This window comes from Ananas comosus, linkage group 21 (genome assembly GCF_001540865.1).
Source record: "Ananas comosus cultivar F153 linkage group 21, ASM154086v1, whole genome shotgun sequence".
NCBI lineage: Eukaryota > Viridiplantae > Streptophyta > Magnoliopsida > Poales > Bromeliaceae > Ananas > Ananas comosus.
In genome coordinates, this window is record NC_033641.1 from 9,070,705 (window position 1) to 9,090,107 (window position 19,403).

At 36.4% G+C, this 19,403-nt stretch overlaps 3 protein-coding genes across 4 annotated transcripts; 2 read left to right on the forward strand and 1 right to left on the reverse strand.

Annotated features, from left to right (window-relative positions):
• LOC109726679 (two-component response regulator ORR5-like) lies at window positions 3,828-6,207 on the forward strand. Its single transcript, XM_020256434.1, has 5 exons — window positions 3,828-4,010; window positions 5,011-5,090; window positions 5,334-5,411; window positions 5,507-5,577; window positions 5,772-6,207. The coding sequence occupies exons 1-5, from the start codon at window positions 3,839-3,841 to the stop codon at window positions 5,965-5,967; spliced, it is 597 nt and encodes a 198-aa protein (XP_020112023.1). The 5' UTR covers window positions 3,828-3,838; the 3' UTR covers window positions 5,968-6,207.
• On the reverse strand, window positions 7,702-15,111 carry LOC109726641. Of its 2 annotated transcripts, none has more exons than XM_020256372.1 (12): window positions 14,980-15,111; window positions 13,849-13,995; window positions 13,577-13,759; window positions 12,230-12,312; window positions 11,904-12,102; window positions 11,683-11,804; window positions 11,272-11,338; window positions 10,971-11,021; window positions 10,240-10,292; window positions 9,724-9,934; window positions 9,167-9,337; window positions 7,702-8,139 (listed from the first exon to the last, which is right to left on the reverse strand). In XM_020256372.1, the coding sequence occupies exons 1-12, from the start codon at window positions 15,037-15,039 to the stop codon at window positions 8,062-8,064; spliced, it is 1,425 nt and encodes a 474-aa protein (XP_020111961.1). In that variant the 5' UTR covers window positions 15,040-15,111; the 3' UTR covers window positions 7,702-8,061. The 2 variants fall into 2 exon arrangements, with proteins under 2 accessions (XP_020111961.1, XP_020111962.1); XM_020256373.1 differs by having other exon boundaries at window positions 13,849-13,992; window positions 14,980-15,098.
• Window positions 16,223-19,094, forward strand: LOC109726187 (NADPH-dependent pterin aldehyde reductase). Its single transcript, XM_020255667.1, has 5 exons — window positions 16,223-16,596; window positions 16,722-16,791; window positions 17,410-17,603; window positions 17,853-18,025; window positions 18,791-19,094. The coding sequence occupies exons 1-5, from the start codon at window positions 16,363-16,365 to the stop codon at window positions 18,858-18,860; spliced, it is 741 nt and encodes a 246-aa protein (XP_020111256.1). The 5' UTR covers window positions 16,223-16,362; the 3' UTR covers window positions 18,861-19,094.

The window sequence follows — 19,403 nt, forward strand, 5'->3', positions numbered from 1 at the left end:
GACACGGCACCTTCGTGGTGCTGAGATGTGGTATTTTTCGTCAATTTTAATATCTTTCTGACAGCTTAGATATAATTGTAATGAAATTAAGTGATTGAAAAAAAAATTGAGGGACCAAATTGAAAAAAAAAAAAGGTGTAAAGCTCAGGAACAAATGGTGTAAAAGTCTATTTATGGAAATAATTTTTCATGCCAACTACATAGAGTACCTGGCCATTAATACCACAATAAAAATTGTACCTGGATCTTTCACCATGTGATGTACCAAAAAAAAAAAAAGTGTCAGTTGCTAACTAAATTCTCCAATAGCTTCTCTCCGTAACTAAAATAGGATCTTCCAATTTTTTTTTTTTTCCTAAATTTACTCCACATTGAAATTTATATGCTTTTCTTTTGAATGATAAATCAGTAGAAATAAAAAAAAAAAATGATAGAAAATAGCTGGTCCAGAAAAGTTTATGTTCAACACCTTTCTCGTAATAACTTTCGCAATCCCTAATTAAGTGGTAGCGATGATCATATTTAGAGATGTCAACGGGTCGGATTCGGGGTGGATTTTTAGAAACCCGAACCCGAACCCGACTCCAAACCCGACTCCGAACCCGAACCCGAAGCCGAACCCGACGGATTTTAAAAATCCATATCCAAATCCTAACCCGACCAAAAATCCGAAATCCGAACCCGAACCCGAACCCGAAAATTTNTATATATATATATATATAATACAAAATAAATTCGGGTTCGGGTCCGGTTCGGGTTCGGGTCGGGTACAATCAAAATCCATATCCAAATCCATATCCGTCGGGTTTTTATTTTTTATATCCATATCCATATCCCTCGGATATATCCGTTTTATTTGAGTTCGGGTTCGGATAAAATTTTGGGTATCCATACCCATTGACATCCCTAATCATATTCGTGATCTCATGCAAATACAGAAGTTTAAGTTTGATCTACGGTATGTTAAGTACCGAGCGTAAAATCATTATTTTTATGCAGCATAAATTTTAAAGATGAACGATTGTTTTATCTAATATCATAACAGTAATTTCTCTTTTTTTTTTAAAAAAAAAAGAGAAATAACAAGCTACATATATGCTTCGCTCTTTTTTTTTTTTTTAATAAACTTAGTTAAAAATATAAAATAATTAGACTTTGAATTTAGAATCAGAATAGAAAAATTTTAATAGGGCGAAGGCCAACAGGACTTTTTGTCAAAATAACCCTATAAAAAATTAATTAGCAAACTAATCCTTCTTTTGCTGTGTAGGAGCTACGGTGAAATTTTCTCTTAAAGACGGTGAATCATTTACCGCCTTCATAAAAATGGTAAATAATTATTTATTAGGATTTTTTAGATTGTTAAGATTGTATATAATTTGTTCGAATTTTTATATACCTGTTAGAATTATATGAAAAAATAAAGAAAAGAGAAAGACAGTTAATAATTCACCGCTTTTATAGGAACCTTCATGAAGGCGATAAACGATTTACCGCCTTTAAAAAAAAAATTTTACCGTAAATCCTATATGGCAAAATAAGAATTAGTTTACTAATTATTTTTTTTATTGAATTATTTATTCAATTAAAAAATTTTATTATAAAATTATTTTGAAAAAAAAAAAACTCCCAAAGAGAGAGGGAAAAAGAAAAAGAAAAAAAAATCTGCCGACAACCAAATCTGACCCAGGACCACCTCTTATTGGTGGGGGTGGGTCCCACACGCGCGAGCGTGCCACTCCGTAATTTTATGCATGTACCTTCGAATGTAATGAATTACAAATATATTTTTATAAAATTTAATTTTAATATGCTATTCCGGTAAAAGTCCTGATGTTTTGAAATATATTTCTGCCATTAAGATCCGTTAGAAAAACTTAGTTAATCATAGGTATAATAGTTAAGCCTATTTAGTTAATTAGGTGAATTGACATTTTTATCCTTCTTTAATTAATAGTTAGGACTTTTCGAGAGATATATTTGTGATGGCAAAAAGGTCATTAATTTTACTTATAAAAAAAATAGTGTTTTAACGGTAACAAATTAGAGGGACGTATTTGAAAATATTAGGACTTTTGCAGGAACAATATATAAAAATTGAATTTTGTAGGGATATATTTGTAATTTATTATATTTGCATGGCATTGTATACAATTAATTCTTTAAATTATTGCCTGAACCCGGCGCATGAGTTCTGTGCTCTATGCACCACACAAAATTTCCAGTGTTCAATATCTTAAAAAAAAAAATAAAACCTAATATAATAGATGTGACCTAAATACACTATTTAAAAAGATTAGGCATATAAAATTGTGTGACTTGAGAATTTACTACTAAAACATCAAGTACTCTGAAAAATTAATAGAAGATAAAATATTGTTATTTAATGTCAAAAAAATAAATATATAAGAGGGTTATTTTTTTTTGCGTTACGTTTTACCTCTTGCGGTGGTTTTCACATTATAGTGGACGGTTAAAGTGAACCAAAGATGAAACAATACAATTTTTTTTTTTTTTGTTGGTAATAATTTATGAATAGTCCCATAATCATAGGCACTTTTAAAATAGCATTGAGACCTCATCAGCTTTTTTTTTTTTTATTTAAACTTTTACACTTAGTAAAGTTAAAAATTTTATCAAACTTAACGATTTTATTAGTCATAAATTATTAACTCATTTAATTTTATTTTCTAATATATAATTAAAATTATTAAATTTAATGAAATTATTATCAATGAATTTGATAAAATTCTTAAATTTGGGCTAAAATCACTCAATTCTTAAAAATGAGTCGATAATTTTCAATCCAAAAATAGTTGAGAGGTTGATCTCTATCTATACATTTTCTTCTTCTTTTTTTTTTTAAAAAAAAAACCTGAAGTTTATTAATTTAACTTTTTTTTTTTTACCTCAAGTTTTTGGAGACCTAACTAGTGCATAGACCTTGGTCCATGCAATAATCTCTGTCACTCTCTCTCTCTCTCTCTCTCTACCTCTCTCTCTCTCTCTCTTGTGTGATAGTGTGCAAATAAGAGATAATATCATATGTATCCTCACTAAGTTTTAAAATTACAAATTTATTTCTACAAAGTTTTAATTATCAAATATGCTTTTCTAAAGTTTTAAGATATGCCAATATATTTCTACAGTTTAATTAACTACCATTAATTAGTCGAATGCTAAATTTTTATTGTTTAAACCATTATGCTCTTGTAAACAAATAACTTTTAAAAAAATTCTTCTAATTAAGGTTTATAATTTACGGTTTAATTAGAATGATGTAAAAATTAGAATAAAAATATATTAAAATTAATAAATAATATTTAACCAGTCAACTAAGAGGAATATATATATATATGGGAATTATATGTACCGCTCTATATTGGCTTAAAGGGATCAGCATCCAATCCTATAGTGAGAGGTCAGTTTAGACGAGTCATGTTCAAAATTGTGTGAGACTGAGTTGTATCGAGTCATGTCCGAAGTGGTGAGAGGCTGATCGGACTGAGTTATAATTGAGACTCATAAGTGCTATGCCTGTATGCTTTAAATAAATTGATTTTATCTTTCTAAAAGTTTGAACTTTTGGAATTAATGATTAGTGCCAATGATCTGACATTTCGAAGAAATATATTAGATGCTAAAACTTTGCAGGAATAAATATGCAACTTATCTCTTTACATGGACATGTATGTTACTTACCCTACAAATAAATAAATAATAAATAGCAAGAGTGGGTTCTACAGGAGTAGGAACTAAGTTGTGGGTTGTGTGCATATATATATATATATATAATACAATATAATATAGGAGATAGGAGAGGGAAGAGGAAAAGCAAATGGAGCAACAAGGAGAAGATGTTGGTGGGTTTAATGGTAGTGAAAGAGAGGCCATGGGATTGAGAGTGTTGGTAGTTGATGACTCTCCTATGGATAGGAAAATAGTGGAAGGTTTGCTCAAGAGTAGTGGTGGTGGTGGTGGTGGTGGTGGTGGTGGTGGCATCTTTGAAGGTAATTAACTACTAGCTATACCATCCCATATATATGTGTTCATGGGTAACTTTGATCTTCCCAAACAAACAAAAGAAGAAAAAGAAAAAAAAAGAAAAAGTTTTGGTGTTTGGATTGATTGAATCAAGTTATGTAAGTGTGAGTGGGAGAGTGATGTGAGTTGGTTATTAACATGTTGTGTGCTTGGCATTGATGTCAATTTCAACATGGAAAAAGGATGATCATATTCTGATATTAGGGAGGGATTATAACTGTGATGTTTCAGCAAAAAAAAAAAAAAAAAAAAAAAAAAAAAGAAAAAAAAAAAAGAAGAAAAGTTTTTGGTGCAACAACTTCTCTTTACTGCATGTGTTTTCATGTTCTTCCTCCTCACCAGTCCTATGTAATTTGTACAAGTTACAGAGTAAATTACGGAGTTGTATACCCTGCTCAAAAAAGGGGGAAAATAAGTACTTAAAACTTTTACTTCAGGTTACAAAGTGAGATATGATTGTAACTCCCCTGTAGAGTACATGTCAGTGTTTGTTTTCTAATTATTTATTCATTTATAAACAAGTTCACTGTAATACTATTATACTGTCCTTGGCCTTGGTCTTTAGCAGTGGTTCTATTTATTCTTCTTCTATGGTACCATGCTTACTGTTTCATCCTCTACTTGTTTTTTTTGTTTTTTTCTTTTCTTTTAAACTTAAAAAAGTATATACCATGTTTTTGAAATGTTGAAGCCTATACATATGATATCCTCTGAACATTCATCAATGTGAAATATTGAATATATTTCTTTTTTTGTTGGGATTAGTTTATATATAACCTTGTTTTTTTTACCCTTTCTTTTGTCGATTTCCCTTGATGTTGTTATACAACAATCAGATGACACTTTGTAGCCGCGATAACGTAAACATTCAGTAACACTTTGTATATATTCATGCTTATGCTTACCATTTTTTTTATCTTCTTGGCTCCGAATGTTTTCGAGCGTAACGAGTTCGCCTGTTTCCAGTTGTCGCTGTCGATAGCGCAAAGAAGGCGATGGAAGTTCTCGGATTACACGAAGGAAAGGCTAAATCTTCCACTGCTAGTGTTAGTCAGATTTCATTAGTAAACAGTGCTTGTTTGTTCTTTAAAATGCCTGCATTTGGAAGCTAAACACAACAACATAATGACACTTTTCGCATAAAACTTTCTTAGAGTGCCCATTTTTACATTACAAAAACTCTCCACTACATTCAAGTTGTAATCAAGGGCATGGTATTTGATTTTTGTTCCAAAAAAGAGAAAAGAAAAAAAAAAAACTAATCCATTATTTTCTGTATATGTCTGCAGGAGCAGAAAATCGACATTATACTTACCGACTACTGCATGCCAGAAATGACTGGCTATGACCTTCTCAAGGTCGTCAAGGTACGCGCGGTTGTTTTATCGCATTCTTTTTAGTAAAACATTATACTTATTATCTTAAATTTTTCGTACGTATATATTTCTCTACATAATTCCAGGAGCAGAGCTTCCTAAAGCCTATCCCTGTCGTCGTAATGTCGTCAGAACATGAGCCCCAGAGAATCAGCAGGTTTTCTTTCTTGTTTGTTCTCAGAATGTACATCTTCTTTACTTGTACATTAAATTCGGCCTAAACTCGTAAACTATTAGCTACTGCATGCAGTGTGTTCGTGCTTTACGTCCGACGATTATCAGTAACTTGTTCAGCTGATTTTCTGACAGTTGACAAATTTACTGATCGCGCTCTTTAATTTGCTGAATTAGATGTCGAGCAATCGGAGCTGAGGATTTCATCATAAAGCCACTTCAAGCAACCGACATCCACCGATTGAGAGAGTACGCGAGACCCGCATCGCTGACATCGAAAGCAGGCGCCAAGAGAAAGAATTCTTCGGATCTTATAGCTGAGAAGAGTGATTCAGAGAGGAGACCGCGCCTCGCGGGTGTTGCAGCAGCATGAGGAATCAAATTGACCATCTCAGATGGCGCGCTAATAGTTAGTTTTAGGGTACAAATAATTTTGAGTCCCTGTTGTTTTTCCTCGTCTTCGGTATTGAATGGTTCAACTGCATCGATTTCTACTGTAACTTTTTTTTTCTGCTACTTTAGTAAGTTGAGATTGTTCGGTGTACACGAATGTGTCGCGTACTAACGCGATCGGATTGTGGTGCAAATGCTTTTCTTAAATGGTGTGATTGATTGTGGCTATAAGCTTAGTTTCTACTGTAATCTTTTTTATATTATTGTGATTTTAAATCTATCTTTTGCTAGGATAAGATTTACATGAGAGGCTACTATTAGATGGTCATGAACTTAAAATCTCTCCATCACTTTAGTGGAATGAACCTTTTATTTGAAAGTTTTTAATTTTTTCAAAAATAATTGAATGGTTGGAGTGAAACCAATAGTTGGGATGAAACAACATCCAACCCCTTGTGACAACCCAACTTGCCAGCAATAATAATTCGTTAGGTCCAACAAACCACCGGCTTAAAATGCTTAAGCGTAGTTATTATTACTAGCGTGCGAAGCCTTATATAAACTGATCGGAATCAGTATCCCATCCGACGTGGGAACTATTGAGGGCGTTACAAACGTCCCCTGTTTAGACCCTGACGTCCTCGTCAAGTCCAAACCCAGACAAGAGGCGACGTCCCCTGTTTAGACCCTGACGTCCTCGTCAAGTCCAAACCCGGACAAGAGGTGACTCCTACGGGTTCAAGAGGTGGCTCCCACCAAACCCGTTGGGATAGCACTTTGTCCCGCATAGCACTTAGCTCTCACACTTTCGGCTGGTAATCTGGCTCTGATACCAAATGTAACGATCCGACCCTCCAGCAATAATAACTTATTGGACCCAATCCACCGGTCCAAAATGCTTAAGCCCAGTTGTTATTACTAGCGTGCGAGGCCTCATATAAACTGATCGGAATCAGTATCCGATCCGATGTGGGACTATTAGGAGCGTTACACCCCTTATGATCATATAAGAGTTCCTGTTTCCATTTTTAAATAATTTTCTCAGAAGTTCCTGTTGGTGTTGGCTTTATTTGAACTTGCTTTTTGGAGAACTTTTACATGGAACTAGTCCTCTTTTCTATTTTTAGGTCTTAAAACCCCACAGATTAATATTATTTTGTTATAGCTACAAGTAAAAACTTCAAATTGCTTCGCTCTCTTTTCGATCTCAATCCAGTCAAAAGATTATGAGTTTTCTGTTTGCGAAGCACCTGACTTCTACTTTTGAGGAAATGGAGTGTTACTCCTATAAACCTCCCCTTCATTAATTACATTTGATAAGTCAAGGTTAACTTTGAAGGGAGGTAAAAATTTCACCTTCCTTTAACCTCCAACAATATAAATTTGCTGACCTAAAATAGACTAGGTTAAAAGTAAAACAAGTGAAATAAGATGAAAGAAATAATATATGAAAAGGTGATGAAATTTTAATTCTTCTTACTTCATTCTCTTTAGTTTCTCTCTTCTCACTCTCGCCTTACTTTTCTCTCCTCACTTTCTCTCCGTAATTTTTCTTTCTTCACTTTCTCTCTCCTTACTTTCTCGCTTTTTTACTTTCCCTCTCATCCCTCTATCCTTCATTTCTTCTCACTTTCTCTCTCTTCACTTTCATTCATGGAACAACTAAACACAGTTAAAGAACAATTTTTACAGGAGTACCATTAACATGTGAGAAAAAAAAAAATTGTTGTTCAGCATGTTACAATATGCACATATACCAATATATATTGATCATTCTACATAAATAACCAAACAAAATCTCATTTGCAAATTAAAAGTCAAAGAAAATGTAGCAAATAACAGAGCTTTTCGCTGCGGCGAATTCATCAGAAAATGTATTCTTCTTTTTCTTCTTCCTCTTCTTTTATCTCTTTGACTTGCATTGTGTAAATAGTTGCTATGCTAACTTATTTCCCATGTCGAGACCCACTTTGGTTGAGTTACTGAGATAAGTTAAATGAACATTATACCGTACAAACTCGCTGCTTCCCATTACAATTTGAGATCACCAAACATATTTACGGTTCATTAGGATTCAATCAAATGTGAAGTCCTTAAGTATTTCTTCTTTGAAGGGCCCAGAATCATGCAGCAGTTTCATGACATGCCTCACCTGCAAGAAGCAAGCCAATGAGAGATTATAAGATATAATTAAAAAATGGTAATTTTATACTGATTTTTTTTAAGAAGATCAAGGTTGATCAACAGTAGTTTTTCAATTAAAGCTTATTTTATAAGCTTTCGCGACAGTATAAGCAACTATTTCAAATTGGAGCTTCTATATTTGGGGTACTAGAGCTCATTTTAGCTACTACCACAGCAAAAGTCTGTACCACTTATTTTTCCAAGTTATTTTATAAAAACTTCCACTTCTTAAGAAGACAATCTGCTCCAGAAGCCGAGCCCAACAGGTAACATGGTATTCTCACACGTATTTAATTGCATGTTCATCAGATTTTCTCATGTGTTTCAGCCAATTCCATCACAGAAATCTAATTTGACTTTAATTACTTTGTTTTATTCGAATATCGTCATAACAACATCGGAGCCTACTATACTGCAGTCCGATGATATCTTGCTAACCTGTCACAAGTCAAGAGCAGATTGTCCCCAGTCCCTCTCTCTCTCTCTCTCTCTCTCTCTCTCTCTCTCTCTCTGCTAAAGATTAAATATTTCACATGCTCATGTCTATCGGTGCTTCAAATGTATTAAATTGATTTTAACCACAGTTACAAACTTAGTTGTACGTCAATTCTGAGCACAGTCCGTCCTTACATGTGTTGCATTTATAACTAGTGATGTCTTTGATCTACTGCAAGCCCCACATGTTTTAAGGCTCTTGCTGTCACAGCTCTGATGTTTACATATTTAATGGGCCACCCAATACGATAAGCAATAAACGAGCACAGCACATTATACGTCCTCTTTTATCACAGCAATAAATTTATGAAATAAAGTGATGTGGAAAGAAGAACCTAGTGAATTTAATCATAGGACGAGGATCAGAAGGTGGCTTTTACTGCTTTAAATATTGTTGATGTTACTGCAGTGTCAATGTTCCAGTTGTTGTTCGCTGGCAGTAAGAAGCTAAGGTTTTAGGATGATAAATCTCACATTGGTTTTTAAGGAAGAGATGATACCTGAACAGTCTCGTGAATTAGAAAATCCTCTATGGCCTTTCTAAATCCATCATCCAAAATGTAGTGGCAACTGTACGTTATCACCGGAAGGTAACCTCGCTGAATCTTGTGCTCTCCCTGAGCGCCAGCTTCCACCTTACTCAGGTTCAACTCTATAGCTGCTTCAATCGCCTGAAGATATATAAAACTCGACATCAGCTAAAAGAATATATATATGCTTCACTTCTCAGAAAGTCATCACATCTTACATATATAATCCAGCAAAATCACCTTCCCCCCATCAATCAGACCACAGTCCAACTTAAGATAAGGGTAGTTTCGTAGTAAACTGAGCTTTCAAGTCAAAGGGTATTTATGAAAATTCAAATTTTAGGGGGGTAGCAGGGTGCTCTTACGAACTTCAATCAATTACTCAAGAGTATCCAGCAATATAAAGAAACACAGAATTATACAAGTACAGTGTACAACGACAATTTCTATTACATAAGCTGTAATCTACACTACCAGCAATGCGGATTAAGCAGTTTTTGCCGATTTAACCGAAGTACATTAAGTACCTGGTAGTAACAGGCCTCAAAATGCAAATTTGGAAAGTAAGCATGTGGTAGACACCCCCATAGGCGTCCGAACAAAGTATCCCCTCCAATTAGGTTAAGAGCTCCGGCGACAAGTTCATCCCCATCTTCAGCAACGATCAGCATCACTTGGTCCCCCATCTTTGCTCCCATATTGTGAAAGAAGTCTTTTGTTAGAAAAGCCCTGCCCCACCTACGCATACGTAAAATAGCCTACTAAGTAAGTGTACATTTACAATGACGTCCGCTCATATGACTTGCAATAATTATTACTTAAAACTGAATTTCCCAATTATGTAGATAACTAGGTACATCAATTTTAATTAAAATTGTAATTGACTTTTATCTTACAACCCTTGAAATATGAGAACAGCAACAGACCAACAAGAGAAGAAAATAATAATCTGAGCAGATGAAACATTAAAAAAAAAAGAAGAAGAAATTATTAGTAATTGGACAAACAAATACAAGAAGAAAAAGAGATGTAAAAGACCAAACTTATTATCTGTCGTGTTGCGGTAGAAATTATAGAAAGTGTCCCAGTGTTTAGCCTGCAATGACAAAAACAGTTTTATGTTTTCCAGTATGCACAAGAAAAAAAATAGAACATAAAAAATCTAACTGTCTATCACTCATTATAACAACTATAGAAAGATTAATAGTTAGCTCAAATAAAATAACATGCAATTTGATGTATGTATTATCACTGTAAATTTGATTAATATATATGATGTAAATTATTATCGCTCGAGAACACTTTTTTTTCCCATCCATTCTGATTAGCACCAACACAATACCAATCCAAAAACGGTACTCCACATATCATTCAATTCCTCTTTCTAAATTTTCCTTGTAAAAGCACACGTTGTCTCATTGTGTGAAGTAGATATATCATGGATTTACTTCCAGCAGAATGCCTTGTTCCCACTTACCAAGGTGCATGCCAGAACTCCCCGTGGACATTTATGTGTTGGCACACATCGGCATGCCGCAAAGTTGGCAATTGGCATGGTGCAATCAACACGTGCCCATCATGCCCAGTGGCACGACGATTCTTGAGATATACGTTATATATGTATTTAAGTGTGTGTGCATCTATGCGTATGCTACTTCTATTTTATTGTACATTGTTGTACGCACACATGAAACTCAACAATGTTATTCTCGTATTTCATGCTTTTCCACATATTGGTAGTTTCATAATGTTTAAACATTTAACCATAGAGTACCTTTATCTCATCTCCACGAAGTCGCTTCATTTTCAAATTTTGAGCAGTTATCTGCAAGAAAAAACCACAGAGAGAATAGCATTTTGCAAAATGTGGAAACCAAGGAATTATCACTCAATTGAAATTTGACCTGGTAGCTAAATATTTAACCACAAAATTGCAATACATAAATAATGCATCGTAGTTTATGATGTAAAGCGCTTTTACATCAGTGAAGTTCATAGAAATTATCCCCAAAAGTGATCCAATTACGAACTCACTTGGATTTGAATGGAGGTATGAGAATGCTAAAATGTCATACCTTTTTCCGCTCCTGTCGGATATTCTTTCTTTTGCTTTGCTTCAAATCCATCAAAAACTCATCAAAACTGTGGCAGAACTCATGAAAATGAAATTCATTGACTGTCTCCGCTGTTATGTATAAACGGATATGACTGCCATATTCTGACAAGGCATGCAAAGCTTGAAGTGAAAATTGCAACAATTTCATCAGCAGAAACTCATATACATCAACAACAAGCATTACACCCTTTAGTCTCTTCTCTTTCTTAATGCGACAGTATCAGCAAAAGAGTGAATGTAAAATTTCAAAAGAAAGTGCCCAAATTTTAGAAGAAAATTAAAATAACTAAATTGGTCTAGAGGAGGAAATTTCTCTGACTCTACCATCATCCGCATAACCTACACATGCAAAGCAACAAACATTACTTACTCTTTATAATTCCTGTTTTTCCAGTGGTATTGCATCCCTATTCTCTGTAAAAATCCATTTCTCTTCAATCTGTCCCATTCAGTTTCAGATGGAAAAGTCACATGCAATGATGAGACCCGGAACTGTCAAAAGATTTACAAAATGAAACTCAGTAAGCACATATCATAGTTGTTGCAACATTCTCTCACTCATGAAATACTAAACAATGTGTTATGCAATACCTTGTTAGTTAGGTCCTTCAGTGCTGTGACTAACACATCAAACACTTTATCTCTGTAAAGAGTATTACGAACTAGTATTCTTTGGCCTGTTACCGGGGTAAAAGGTACACAAGATTGTAGCTTCGGATAGTATTCGGAGCCGTATCTATAGTAAGCATCAGCCCATGAGTGATCAAACACAAACTCTCCATACGAATGACTGCAGATTCAAATTATGATATCAGCCACTAGTGAGCATTACTAAATAATGTATAACAAGATGAGGTGTTTCAAAGAATTCAAAACAAAAATAAATAAATAAATAAATCAAGTTGTGGATGGTAAACCTTTTAAGATAAAGTGGAACAACACCTATAATATTTTTGTTCTCATCCTGAGCAACAATATGCTGAGGCAACCATCCCGTTTCCTGCAACAGGTAAGGTAAGCGAGTAAAGAACACCACAAGATAAATGCAAAATGCAGGCCTTGTCATATAAACAGATATATGTGAAAGGAGATGAAACATAATACATCAGCTAGGATTTTCACAACAAACTTTTTCTTAGAATGTGCCAAAAAAAAAGTACTACTGTCATTGTCATTTATGATAAATGACCAAAATATTGATTCTGATTCTCCAGATCATAGTTATACTAGCAAGGCACAGTTACCAATTCTGGGTTCTCTCCTTGAGTCAAAAAGGACTCTGTCGACTCAGATCTTTGCTTCAAGATGTTTTAAGATGGTGACTGCAAGTTACATGGTGAGCTCCATGCATTTCTTCTTGGCGAGCGCACACACATAGCATTGCACCCATTTTATCTGTCTTACTTGTGGAAATGGAATAACAATTTTAAAAATTACAATACTGAACTTCTTTAACATCTGGAGGAAAATAACACTATCTACATGTAGATACCAGGACTAACTAATGTCTAGTATCTTGCGATGCATCAAAAAACCCATCTCACTGGTTAGAATAGAGTACATTGCACTAATCTACCTGAGTTAGCAGTCACTTAATAATAGAAAATGCTTAATATAGGGAACTAAACTTGACGTTGCAAAAAATGATCAATTTATGCAAGAATCCTTGGTGTAGAAATCACTGAAATGTGATTTGCCTTTCGGACAAAAAATTATCTATAAGATCAATTGTTCAAAAAGGCCCACATGATTAAGGAACTTTCACAGATCAACATTCAACTAAAGAATTTGATACCGACACCTATATCGACCCTACCGACCTTCTACCATGTGCCTCAGTGGAAGCAACCCTTATACGTGTTTAGGGTTCTTCAGTTCTAAAGATCGGCAGACCATCTAAAGTTATAAGGACAACTATTGAAAGGATGTGTCGTAACAAGAGAGTATGATATGAAATTGTGCCCACATGATAACACCATCAACAATGGCCCTAACATTGCATATATTGTCCACCTATTATTACCAACTTAACATAATGAATATTTAACCATCACCAGCAATGTCTTAGCCTGAATTATTGTACCAATATTGTAATCTTCATATGGCCAAGCAAGTTCAGATTATCTTCTGATGTGGGGCTGGTTGAGGTGTAGCAATGCCTCCAAGCGAGAGACGATTAATATATATCTGTGACTTGTCAAATTAAGCAATTCCTTAAGGATCAAAATAAAGTGAGGGAACAGTGCTGTAACCAACAAGCTAACCTTCACGGAGCATCCTGATTCTTCTAAGCTCGAAAGAAATGCATGACTGAGAAATGGATTAAACTTTTCGCGACCAGTTGAATCGATTGCGCATGCATCCCAATCCTTCGACGGAATTTCCGATATTGATGAAACAACTAAAACAGATATCTTTTGCGGCGTCAATCCATTGGTCGGTGTTCCCTACATAAAGATGTGGGTGTTTGGAAAGAATCATACATGAGGTGAAAACTTCGAGACAATTCGTTCTACTTAACAAAATATAAGAACACCTCTGAGGCTGACCCTGTCAGAGTATACGGCCCTAGGCTGGGACTCGATTCACGTGACTGTGCTGTCCTTCTTGGTCCCCAAAAAATTGCAGCAAACTTGAAATTAGACACTGTAGTGCAGGAACTTTGTCTACAAAACGAAGTCTTCTGCAAATTCGCAAATAAATGAGAACGAGACTTGACACTTAAACAGTCGAAACTAAACGAATACATAATAAATAAGAAAATGTTGTAAATTCTACTCTGCGCAAATATACCCATAATTTTAAACAGTTTGATCAGCCACGAAATTCACTATGTGAGTAAATAAACAGATAGGTTTATCAAAGTATGAACTTAGAATCATGACGAACTTCTTAATGAATCTTTTGGTATTTGCATAGGCATGATGGCCTCAACACTCCTATTCCCATCATCCAACCAAATTCGAATCATTCACGCATATGGGTTGATTTAAAATTTAGAGGAATATCAGGATTATTTATGAACTTCAGAAGGATATGCCAGTATTTAACCCTAATTACTAATTAACCTCATGAGCACTCAAGCCACCAAAGCCCCATTGCAAAAGGAGGGTTTAGCGACTCAAAGGCGTCCGGGGTTGCGAGAGCCAAATAATCCCCCAAAAGGTTACGTTGGATCGTTGACGCTAACTATTAATCCCAAAAACTTAAAACGTACAAACACAGCGCCCACAAATTTCAATTACGACTCAACCCAACCAACCTCGTGCCACTTCGAACATGAGTCGGCCCAACGCGGCCTCCTGCTATTTCGAACATATAACGTGGCCTCGTGCCACGGAGCAGGATACGGACTCCATTAATATATATATATATATATATATATTATAATTCTCTGGTCCCATTTCCTAGCCTTTTTGACTCCCGGCGCCTCCGAGTTACTAACCCCTCCCTCAGCTTCCACACCGCTCTCTCGTCTTATTCTATCCAATCAAATCCAATCCCGAATAATCAAACAGTACCTGTAAACATACCAACTACTACAAGAATTGCAAAACTTTGTTTCTATTTTCTGGAAAGGAGAAGCGGAATCAAACGGGCCGAGTAAGAGATAGAAATAATTTCAAAAACAAGAAGGGATTAAAAAGGGAATGGATTAGATGCTTACGAAGCTGGGTCGCGGCGCACCGAGGAAGGGAGAAGGGTAGGGGATTGCGGAGGCCGCCATGGACGCGGCCACCGAGCTCCCCAAGGTAGAGAGTTAGGGGGGGGGGTGTTTTCTCAGAGAAAAATTGAATAGGGGGCCAAATGTCAAATTGAGGGGGACAGAGAGAGGGGAAGAAAGTGGGCTAGTACAGGGGAATGATTAATGCAGGTGAGACGCGTGTAGCGTTCCGGATCAACGAATTCTTTAGTGGGCTTTAGGAGTTGGACCGGGTTTAACTCGTGGGCCGGCCCATGTTGGAAATTTTGCATTGCATGAGGGTATTTCTGTCTTTTTACTCCTTGTTTGGCCATGTGGCCTGTGGCAAGGATTAAAATGGCTATTAGCACGGGCCGTATCCACTATGGTTTCGTGTTAGCAAATATCGGTACGATACAGTTCCCATGTCGATAGCACAACTCAAAATTCTCTATTCTGAAAATTAGTAAATAATTTTCTCAATGCAGTTCAAAAGATTTGATAAAAATACGTAATAAATAATTGACATATTTTGTTGTTAAGAAAAATAAATATTTCATATCATCACGTGTCGGCACACACATATTTTTTATAACCGTCACGCATCGACACAGCTCGACACACACCGTATTGTATCGTGCCAACAAATTTCTAACACGATCTCGTGCCCCGGTACTTAAATCCTTAGTTTACAGGTGGCACAGCACAACACGATACGCATAATTTGCAGCATTTTTATCTATTTGCAGTCGTTCAACAACGGCTTAGTCACTAGCGGTCATAATGCTTCTTTTAAAAGCATATTCGGTCTTTTTTTTTCGTCCAACGATGTGCACTACTATAATAACTGATCCAAACGAAAAATACAAAAAAGGAAAAAAAATAAAACAAATTCGAAAAACTATAAAATACTAAAGTGAATATTCGATAAATCATAGATATAGTACCTGAAGTTTTCTATATATATAATTTAACACAGAGTTAATAAAGGTGGGGACGAAAAGAAAAAAATAAAATTACACGATACTAAAATGATATATTTTAAATTATAGAATACTAAAGTAAAAAAACGTGAGACTATAGGAGTGATATTTAAAGTTTACGCGAAACTACGTATACATGGGGAATGGGACTAGTAATTAACATCCCACCCATCAGTAGGATGGACTATGGAGTGTTCATTTAAGGTGGATCTGGGTGGAAGCTCTATCAACCCGGATCCATTTGCATCCCGACTACAAAAGGGGGGCTGCGGGTGGCGAGGGCGGAAAAATCTCGAGTGTGCAGGCTGCTGCTTCGCACCTCGAGAGTAGGGAAGAGAGAGTCTCGACAGCCGAGCGGAGGAGTCAGCAGCAGGCAGCAGCGTTAATGACGAAGGGGGCAGCGGGGGCAGCGGGGGCGGGGAAGAAGACTGTCCTGATAACGGGGGCGAGCCGGGGGCTGGGCCGCGCGCTGGCGGTCGAGATGGCGCGCCGCGGCCACGCCGTCGTCGGCTGCGCCCGCTCCCACGACGCCCTCCACTCCCTCCACGCCGACCTCCATCCCTCCCCCTCCTCCCCTTCCCCTTCCCCTTCCCCTCACCTCCTCACCACCGCCGACGTCGTATGCTTTTCAGATTCAAAATCTAATCTTTTTTTTTTTTTTTTTTTCAAGTTTTTTTTCCCCTTCAAAAAGCTCTGCTTTTAAAACTTAAAAGCAAAAATCGTGTGGTTTCTCTTGCCCTGTAGAGATCTGACGGCAGTGTCCGGGAGCTGGCGAAGCTCGTCGCGGAGAGCCGACGGGTGCCTGATATCATCGGTCTGTTGTTAATTTTAATCTCCTCCTCCAACATTTCACTTTGTTTTCTCCTATCCGCATAATCTTTCTATGTACCGCCCAATAATCCCACATTGAATGAAAAAATGATTCCGAGTGGAATATACGAGACCTCGCGTGCTAATCATAGTAACTTAGCTTAAGTATTTTGGACCGGTGGTTTGGGCCCAACGAGTTATTACAGTACGGGAAGGTGCGTACAGTGCCGATGCGCGGACACACTGTGACGTAAAATGTTTATTTTTTTTGGTATCAATTTATACTTTTATCAAATTTTTTACACTTTATTGAGATAATTACTTGCTAATTTCAAAGAAAAGAAGATGTCGAGCGTGTCGGGAGTTGTTTCGTATCGATATCTAGTCGGCACGGTACGACACAGTATATGGAGTGGGTGATGGTAAATTTGATCAATTTATGCTCTAGCATTACTAAGTTTTTTTTCACTCTTTCTTGCTGGTGCATAATGGTACTTTTGTCCCTTTGTACAAGTATAAGTGTTTGCACAATTTGGAGTGGAATAGGGTACCAATTTATTGGTTGAGAAAGAAGAGGGTAGCTCGAAATGGTGAAAATTTTATTTTGGCATGTAATTTGCAGTGAACAACGCGGGCGCCATAAACAAGAATAACAAGATATGGTTGGTTCCAGCTGAAGAGTTTGATATGGTCGTCGACACCAATATTAAGGGAACTACCAATATACTCCGCCACTTCTTGCCGCTTATGATAGAGAAGAAGCAAGGAATTGTAGTCAACATATCTTCTGGGTGGGGGAGATCCGCTGCTGCTGAGGTTGTGAAGCGACGTGGTTATCCCTAGCTGTACTTTTCTGAAGCTTCTGCTGTGGTGGGAAGTAGAAATGAGATTCTGATCCTTAAAAATCAAAGCTCCCATTCGGAGCTTCTGCTTCTGCTGCGTAGGAACGCAGTTAGGGGAATTTCACTATACTGCTGCTTCCTACTCAAACAGCACTGCGCGCTACGAGGCCGAACTGGTTTTATTACGGGTGTAATAAATTGTGTGTTCGCTCTGTTGTTTCAGGTCGCTCCCTATTGTGCAACAAAGTGGGCTATTGAGGGATTGACACGGTCCGTGGCAAAGGAATTGCCTCCTGGGGTCGCAATTATTGCTCTTAGCCCTGGTGTTGTCAACACCGACATGCTTGCGTCGTGCTTTGGGAGCTCTGCCGCCTTATATCAGACGCCTGAAGCTTGGTATGCCTACCTTATATGCTCAAATGTGTATCACTTCTTATTTTGTGGCTTAGTGCTTACCAAAATTATCTCCGGTTGATTCTTCTTATATATCCTTCCGATATTCCGCGGATCAATCACCATTCTGTACTGATGATTGAGTTCTGTTTTAGAGTTCTGCTTCTTTGTGAACAATTGAATGAAAGATGCCACTACCAACTTATTCTGATCTTCCGGTACTAAATCAGCTGTATAGCATTTGCATTATATATTTTGAGAGTGAACTACGAATTATGCTGCTATACTATCGATAGTACTAAGCGTTTGCTGCTACTGAGTTTTCGGCCGTTGGTTGAAAGGATGTGCGGTTAGGATGTAGTGGTTCTCTAGGATTGAGTGGGTGGTTGATCGAATAGTATAATCTAATGGGTGAAAATGATCAAAAGATAGATCTAACGGCAGAAAACTCGATAATACATAGAGCTTGGTACTATCGATAGTATAATAGCCGGACTCTACTTAACCTTCTTTGCAGTCGTGTTCTTTCGCTTGCAGCGCACTATTTCCGCTTCAGGCCATGTTAAAATTCAGAAACTGTAACTTAAACCGCCAGTGTTGAGTCAACGATTCAACCATCATAAACGCCGTTTCTTATAACACTCTTTATATTCTTTTTTTTTTTTTCTTTTAAGCAGATACTATCATAAGCATTTGTGTTTTGTTCTGTAACCAAACTATGTTTAATTCATACTAATATCATTTTAAACCTTTTTTTGTGTGTGACAGGGCTCCGAAAGCGGCTACGATGATACTTAATCTAACGACGGAGGATAATGGTGCTTCACTCACTGTGTGAAAATGTTAATTAGGCATCTTTTGTGCCATTTTTGTAGCCTCACTTTGTTGAGACAAAATTCTTCGAATAATTCGAAGTTTTATCTGAAGCTAATCATCTAGGATACTTTGCAGTTATTTGTATGTTGTGTCGAAAAATGTTTTTTTTTTTTTTTTTGATAATTCTCTGATACATTGTTATGTATATACATGGTTCCTAGTTAACACAATTAATGTATGTTAATTTTAATTCTAATTGTAATAGATTTGGATCGCATGCATAATGTTTATCACAAAATCACATTTCTGATTTATTCGGGATAACACCAAATATCTCTATCTCTATAAGAAATTAAAAAGGTAAAAATGTGTGGAGAGCTTGAGTAGTTGCTTGTATATAAAATCAAAGTTGATGAGTCTATTTCAACATAAGCCCATAGTTGAGCGGGTCTCCACTCAATTTTACTAATTAAAAACAAAGGATTCAAAATGTGACATCCCAATTTCTTAGGGATCGCCCATCTTAGAACTAATTCCATCTTAATATGCTTAACTTTTTTAACCT

Coding starts and splice junctions, on each gene's coding strand:
- LOC109726679 (XM_020256434.1), top strand. CDS start 3,839: ATGGAGCAACAAGGAGAAGATGTTGGTGGGTTTAATGGTAGTGAAAGA. Junction 5,412..5,506: donor ACCTTCTCAAGGTCGTCAAG/GTACGCGCGGTT, acceptor ACATAATTCCAG/GAGCAGAGCTTCCTAAAGCC. Junction 5,578..5,771: donor GAGCCCCAGAGAATCAGCAG/GTTTTCTTTCTT, acceptor TTGCTGAATTAG/ATGTCGAGCAATCGGAGCTG.
- LOC109726641 (XM_020256372.1), bottom strand. CDS start 15,039: ATGGCGGCCTCCGCAATCCCCTACCCTTCTCCCTTCCTCGGTGCGCCG. Junction 11,805..11,903: donor TGAAGGACCTAACTAACAAG/GTATTGCATAAC, acceptor ATCTTTTGACAG/TTCCGGGTCTCATCATTGCA. Junction 8,140..9,166: donor TAATTCACGAGACTGTTCAG/GTATCATCTCTT, acceptor TGCTTCTTGCAG/GTGAGGCATGTCATGAAACT.
- LOC109726187 (XM_020255667.1), top strand. CDS start 16,363: ATGACGAAGGGGGCAGCGGGGGCAGCGGGGGCGGGGAAGAAGACTGTC. Junction 16,792..17,409: donor ACGGGTGCCTGATATCATCG/GTCTGTTGTTAA, acceptor TGTAATTTGCAG/TGAACAACGCGGGCGCCATA. Junction 17,604..17,852: donor GGAGATCCGCTGCTGCTGAG/GTTGTGAAGCGA, acceptor CTGTTGTTTCAG/GTCGCTCCCTATTGTGCAAC.